A 7965-nucleotide genomic window follows, 5' to 3' on the forward strand; every position below is an offset into this window, starting at 1 on the left:
TTGTTAACTACATACATTGTATCTCGTGGTGCGCTAATCGCTATTAGTACACACTTGTGACGTCACATCTTGATATAATTGTCAAGAAGTAATAACGACAGTACAGACAAGTATATTGTCGAATTTTCAAGGCAATCTGCCCCTTTATCAAGACACATGTAAAATACAAACGATCACATATAGACATAGAACATGGAACAGTTACATAAATATAGTGGGTATAAACAACAATAAAAATCGTTATGTTGTGAAAAGTATCCCTCTCGGCCGATAATTAATTCGCCGAGGGCCTATTATAATTTTAAAATTAGAAAACATCTTAGGTGGTGTACAGATGGAAAAAGTGAATAAATGAATAAATAAATAATATAACTAAAAGGTTTAACAAAATAACATCGCGAGTTGAATCGATGTGATGGCAGCGAGATGCATCAAAGTAAAAACCAGATTTTTGTGTAAATGTCACAAGTTCTGCCAGATTTTCCCATGCATGTCTCGTGTGCCTTTTGTTCATCCCTTGCATACAGTCACATTCAGATTGCTTCACAAATTAAATTTCTTTTGTATCTGCAACCAATGTCGTGAAGTCCGGTTCCATATAGTACAACACAATTGCCATCTTCGTCCTCAAAGTCAACGTGAGCAGCCTCGCCATCACCCCATAGAAAGTCTCCATTCTCGTTACGGGTTGCACCGACATACCACAACCCAGATTCTATAAGATAAGATATAGATATCATTATATATTATACACCTAGGATCTCGAGTACATTCCCAAGCAAGCATTATGTTTTACTTTCATGATCCAAGGAGGACAACCTCATTAACTTTACGTATCTATGAGATATGACTGCTGTACGTGGGCCGCGGTGGCCGAGTGGTTAAGGTGTCCCGACACTTTATCACTAGCCCTCCACCTCTAGGTTGCGAGTTCGAAACCTACGTGGGGCAGTTGCCAGGTGCAGGTGGTTTTTCTCCAGGTACTCCGGCTTTCCTCCCCCTCCAAACCTGGCACGTCCTTAAATGACCCTGGCTGTTAATAGGACGTTAAACAAAACAAACCAAACCAAACCAAACTGCTGTACTCTTCGATGTACATTCTGTTGCTTATGGAATCAATTGGTAATGAAAGCAACAAAATAAACTTTTATATAATGTTAATCATTTCCAAAATTTCGTCGTTAAAATGATATAGTTTTATTAAGTTCTGTATGTTTAAGAAAACTAATATTGCAGGAGGGGAGTTCCATGGGAACTTGACTATAATTTTAGACACGAACAGGGAACATGGTCTACAGTCATTGCTCTATTTCATGTGACGTTGCATTTATTTAAACAATTCTTGCTGGTTCGATAGTCGATATGACAGCAAGGTGTACATTTGCGAGACCTTCAGCGAAATGCTTTGTAAATTCATTTTTTTTTTTAACTTTTATATATGGATTAAATGGATTTATTTATTCATTTTTTTTTCATTGTCATGGCGGCTATGAATAGCAGTAGCAATCTAAATATCGCATGGCATCAAAGATTCGCGTTAGAATTATTTCATGTGAATAGACGTTGAAGAAAACACAACTTACGGAAATGAAACGGGGACTATTTTTCAGGCGTATAAATAGTTAACTTATGTAATACGTGGAAAATCAGCACGTGAAACGGTGTTTTCATACTGTATTCATAGTGTTTTCATGGTAAAATGTTTGTTGTTTTCACTTGGTATATTTATACGAAGAATCAACACTGAGAATGTAAATATAGTATGTAAACAGTTGATACCGAAGTCAGGATTTGGGCTATTTACAAAAACAAATCGCAGAATATCCCTCCATCTTACCGTCGTGTTTTCTCGCCTCATAATATAGTGCATTCTTCTTTGCGTTGGTGTTCAGTATGGCCAGTCGTCCTGGGAATGTCTCACAGAATTCCTTGGCACCAAAATAGTCCATATGGACGGGGTACACCCAAAAAATTACCCCGTCCATGTCTATAAAGGTAGGACTGGCGTCGACATAAGAAACTTAAAATTAAAAAAATATGTATATTAGAAATCTCTAACTAACTGTTGCTTCATTTATCCCATTACATGTCAATAACTGGCAAATCAGAGAACAACAAAAATATCAAAATACAAACAAAGAAACAAGCAAAACACTTTGACTCAAAATCGAAACGAGGGCAACATTCGAATAAATCAAAATCGCAGTACGTACAAAGTGTGTGCTCGTATGTCCAAAATATTTAATGTTTATGGAATCTGTCATATGTAAAAGATAATTTTATAATGATTGGAAGCATTTTGAATTATGTTTCCACCTTGAGGAAATGTTCTAGACACTTGTGCAGTATACCTGTTGATGTGCCGGCTGTTCTGTTGTCACATTATATAGATACTCATATTCTATATTCTCATATACGTGAAACCCTTAGTTCCTGTACATGCTATATTTTTGTGTAGGTTGATGTTGTGTGTATACTGGCGAACCATCGTCATCTGGTCCATTAAAATAAACGTGCTCACAGGTCGAACTGTACGGTTTCCGGAAGTGTCGATTTTGATTTGAACATATTTGCACAAATATTTACAAAAACGAAAAAACTTATAATACGCCTTAAACTTAGATAAAGTGTAAAATAATTAACATGTTAGGATATTTTATTATTAATGCCATTTATTCCATTGCAATTCTTAAACTACCCTGTAATACAAATTTCATCTGAACTTTATTGTTACCACACCATGTATATTCGAGTTGTAATAATATACACACTTCACATAAAAATTGCATTAATCAAATCAGTACTCAAACATTATACCTACGAAAAGGGCCTAGCCTCATTTATTTAAACAGTTTACTGATGTTTTAGCATGAATAATTATATGTATATGAAATAGTGGACTAGTGGAAGTCGCGATGCTTAATGAGGCAGTCAGACGCAGAAACAGGCCAGGTAACTTCGAAGAAGAATTGTGGCCAATGGATTCCCTGATATCCACTACCCTAGTATTGGGATGACTTCCAAAGGTACACTCGCCATGATGCAAGTCTCTAAGGCTAATACTAAACGACCCTTCAGTAGATGTATATATACCTCCCAGAATGAATTGTCTGGTACAGGAAGTGATATCTATATATATTACCTACTCCCATCGATCTAGCTTGTTAAATCTTTACATAAAAAGGAAAAGATTTTGAACCCACTGTACGGGTAGTTGTATATTGATGTAAGATCTGTACTGTACAGGTCGTTGCGATTTACAGAACATATATTTTATCTTAATGAATCGTGTAATTAGGGGCCGCGGTGGCCGAGTGGTTAAGGTGTCCCGACGCCTTATCACTAGCCCTCCACCTCTGGGTTGCGAGTTCGAAACCTACGTGGAGCTGTTGCCAGTTACAGACCGGTGGTTTTTCTCCGGGTAATCTGGCTTTCCTCCACCTCAAAAACCTGGCACGTCCTTAAATGACCCTGGCTGTTAATAGGACGTTAAACAAAATAAACCCAACCAAGACTCGTGTAACCAGGTTATAAGTGATTTAATTGATTTCTGATATACGATTTCAGGGAAATCAATACATTCCATCAGTATCCCCAAGCATGTAATGTATGGTTCTATCCAACTTGTGTGACGTCACTCGTAACCTCTCTTTCGCTAGTCTTATAATCACTGTCTCATGTTGCTTGACAATTAACTGAATTCAGATATGGGCGACTTAAGAAAACCACTCTCTGGATGAATGCTCGTGAAAATGAACCGTGAAGGCAGTATGTAACTCGTGTGACTTGTAACATTTTATTTGTTAATCATGAACACATACCGAAAATATGTTTGTTGTATATTCATAATTCTCTGCAGCAATTAGAAGTACTACTAGTCCGTTCTGACAACTATCTGTCTTTCGTCGCGCAATGAAATTGCCTCGTAAGAGAACGTCCACTTATTCTATTAAGTGTATTAGGTTTAAGGTTCATGACCAGACACCAAGTAAATTTTATTTGCTATTGGAATAGTTTGTACAAACACCAGGGTGTTTGCGAGATTAGCTATGGTTTTATCTATTGCTTTTGAAACTTTGTTTTCACAAAGGCCTACCAACTCATCCTAATAAACTAAATTGTTGGTTCGTGTACAGCGAGAATAAGAAGAATCTTTTTAAAAAAATCCATCTCAAAACAGGTAACAGGTACGAAATTATACTTTTCCATGGATAACCATATGACATTTACAAATGTACTCCTATGCTTGAATTCTAAAAATACATTTTAGATTTTAACTTTCAGTGTTACAAACTCACCTACCCTATGTAACAACAGACCACTTCAGAGGGGGTTGGTACATGTGTCAATGATTTTTTGGTAATTATAATCAATACTCAGGTAAAATATTGATAGCAGTACCTTTCAGACAAATGGATAAACAGCTTGTTTTATTTTTATAATGATGCTAGTTTCAGAAATGGCTCTGGATTTTTTTGAAAGGAAATAACTTTTGCCATTGGATTTGCTAATATTGGGCAATGTATAGGTGAAATACACAGATGGTATGTCCTTGGATTATAAAAGTGCAAGGTAACCTGGGGCCCACTGCGGGTACAGTATACATTTTCATTGGGCTCTTACATAACAACGTGTTTCAGTTTCGTTAACTACCCAATGAAGTACCTCACCAGCAAAACCTGTTTAGAAGCCAATAAGGTGTCTGCGGTCAAGCATGACGGTGTTACAATAGGATTCAATGAGAGTGGAGTCTCAACAGCCCCGGACATATACGCCAGGTGTGATTACCTTAGTCGCTTCGTAAGAAGCCCTGGGTTTACAGGTAAAATAAACCTGAACGGATATTTCATGTCAGAAATGAACAGCCAGGGTCATTTAAGGACGTGCCTGGTTTTGGAGGTGGAGGAATGCTGGTGTTCCCGGAGAAAAACAACCGGCCTACGGTCAGTACAACTGCCCCACGTGGGTTTCGACTCGCAACCCAGAGTCGGAGGGCTAGTTATAAAGAGTCGGGACACCTTAACCACTCGGCACGTTTGCCAATTTCACTATGTGACGTATACCCGCGGTAACAATATCAATCCGTATCACATTATATATTTGTTTAAATTACCAATCACCCTAAATATTTATTGTATTGAATAATAAATTATAAGTTATAGTCCACATATCATCGACATACACTAAATGTACACATGCTTTTTTATGTAAAACAAATCATTTTAATTATCATCCAAATTTGTACGCAATTCATCAAGATAATACAGCTCTTGATAATACGAACTCGTGTTAAGTGTCATTGAGAGAATGCATTCTTGATAATACGCACTCTTGATTAGTGCCAAGAAAATTGTGTTCCTGATAATACGAACTCGTGTTTAGATTCATCAAGAGTTCTTGACGAAATGCACTCTTGTTTATTGTCAAGAGAATAAAGTTTTTGATGAAATGCACTCTTGATTAAAGTCTAGAGAATAAAGTTCTTGACGAAATGCACTCTTGTTTATTGTCAAGAGAATGAAGTTCTTGATGAAATGCACTCTTGTTTAATGTCTAGAGAATAAAGTTCTTGATGAAATGCACTCTTGTTTATTGTCAAGAGAATAAAGTTTTTGATGAAATGCATTCTTGATTAAAGTCTAGAGAATAAAGTTCTTGATGAAATGCACTCTTGTTTATTGTCAAGAGAATAAAGTTCTTGTAAATACGAACTTTTGTTTAGTGTCATCAAGAGAATAAAGTTCTTGACGAAATGCACTCTTGATTAATGTCTAGAGAATAAAGTTCTTGATGAAATGCACTCTTGTTTAATGTCAAGAGCATAAAGTTCTTGGTGAAATGCACTTCTTTAATGTCTAGAGAATAAAGTTCTTGTAAATACGAACTTTTGTTTAGTGTCATCAAGAGAATAAAGTTCTTGACGAAATGCACTCTTGTTTAATGTCTAGAGAATAAAGTTCTTGTAAATACGAACTTTTGTTTAGTGTCATCAAGAGAATAAAGTTCTTGACGAAATGCACTCTTGATTAATGTCTAGAGAATAAAGTTCTTGATGAAATGCACTCTTGTTTATTGTCTAGAGAAAAAAGTTCTTGGTGAAATGCACTTCTTTAATGTCTAGAGAATAAAGTTCTTGTAAATACGAACTTTTGTTTAGTGTCATCAAGAGAATAAAGTTCTTGATGAAATGCACTCTTGTTTAATGTCTAGAGAAAAAAGTTCTTGGTGAAATGCACTTCTTTAATGTCTAGAGAATAAAGTTCTTGTAAATACGAACTTTTGTTTAGTGTCATCAAGGGAATAAAGTTCTTGATGAAACGCACTCTTGTTGAATGTCACCGTTGAGATATAAGAACGTATTAGTTATAAGTATTATTTTTTTATTGTTTTTATTGTGTTTTATCATTTTTATTGTTTTTAAAATTCAAAGTCTTTCTTTTCTTTTGTTGACCTCTTAATGTCAACACTAATAACTTTTCTTTACATTCATTCACTTAAGCCTTACGTCTGTACAGCGGTAATATTACCTGTCTGCGTAAGACATTTCCTCACCGAATTCTTCATCAAGACACAGACATTTGAAGTGGAACACCCAAAGCTATGACAGCTTCCACCAATAGCCTATATATTAAACAATAAAATGAGATATATACCAGCTGACCATTGGCGGAAAACAAACTCTCTTCTTCGGATTTCGATAATCGCAGATTGTCCAAAGAAAAGTAGTTTTTTTTTTATTATTATTACCATTTGTGAAAGTCTCCATTGCGTTGTCGCTAACCCTTCCGTTTAGTTCAACGAAAGAACTTAATTCAGATTTATATTGAGAGGGTGTCGGCAATGGTGATGTCATTGATTTTTGTTCGGCAAATTTGTGTAATATACAATATGAAATACTTGACGAATGATTAGACGCCAAAATACTGAAACATCATTTCTTTTCAAAATAGACTACTTTCTTTAACAATAAATACTTCATGATGTCAACGCTTTTTCGTTGAATATAAGCATTGCTATATAAGAACTATTTATCAAAGTTAACATGTTGGTATTGCACAACCTGTTGGATATACATCAGCTTAAATATGTGTTTATCCATAATCACATTTCCGCGATTTTCATAACAAGAATACCAAACAGCTTTTGTAATACAATGGTTTATCCTTTAGAAAAATACACATTAAGTTAATATAAGTTTTCAGTTTTTGGTAATAGTGTCATCATCATCTATTGTTTTAGCATTTAACCAGCAATGGCAATGAAAGGAAAAAAATACCTCCGATATCGCTGTCCTCCGCAGGTAGATGTTTTGTTCATCATCAACTTGACACTCCAAGCAGTTTCCACTTGTGAAAAGGTAACACTCCAGACTAGATTTCTTGTAGCGTAAAACTCCACAGTCGGAATAACGGATACAAGTCTTCTGACATTGTATATAACCTATAGTCGACCACCGCCTGAAAGGTGAGGCACAGCGTAAGTTTGTTGTAGTGTTCAGAAAGTTTGACATTAACTCACCACAATTCACATTTGTCAGGAGTTGAATCACAAACTGACAAATGTACAGTTGAAATTTATTCATTATTTCCCAGGCGGAGAGATTCAGAAATAACTGTAACTTGAGTCACACAACTATCACTGATTATAAAACAACCACAGGTGTCAGTTTATATTATTTGAAGATTTTACTTACTTAATTTATTAATTATCATTTATAACAAGCTTGTCACAAAAGAGAAGACGGATTAATAAATACGTAAGTACTTCTTTCCGAATTCTCTGTTATTCTCTGTTTATGTATTAACTTCTTATCATTTTGAACAAATAAATGTTGTTTAAACCATAACAAGACGATATTATTTGCTTCTGTTATTTTTTTTATCCCTCTAGTATTAGATTACTAGTCTTCAAAGTTGGAGTTCACAAAAACCCGTCACAGAGGATGAACATTTAGCTGACCATTAT

General features: G+C 35.4%; 1 protein-coding gene across 1 annotated transcript; it reads right to left on the minus strand.

Moving 5' to 3' along the window:
* Positions 1-402: 402 nt before the first annotated feature.
* On the minus strand, positions 403-7729 carry LOC117340160. The gene is made up of 4 exons (XM_033901921.1): positions 7277-7729; positions 6528-6621; positions 1838-2020; positions 403-715 (listed from the first exon to the last, which is right to left on the minus strand). The coding sequence occupies exons 1-4, from the start codon at positions 7580-7582 to the stop codon at positions 534-536; spliced, it is 765 nt and encodes a 254-aa protein (XP_033757812.1). The 5' UTR covers positions 7583-7729; the 3' UTR covers positions 403-533.
* Positions 7730-7965: the final 236 nt, after the last annotated feature.

This window comes from Pecten maximus, chromosome 13 (assembly GCF_902652985.1).
Source record: "Pecten maximus chromosome 13, xPecMax1.1, whole genome shotgun sequence".
Taxonomy (NCBI): Eukaryota; Metazoa; Mollusca; class Bivalvia; order Pectinida; family Pectinidae; genus Pecten; species Pecten maximus.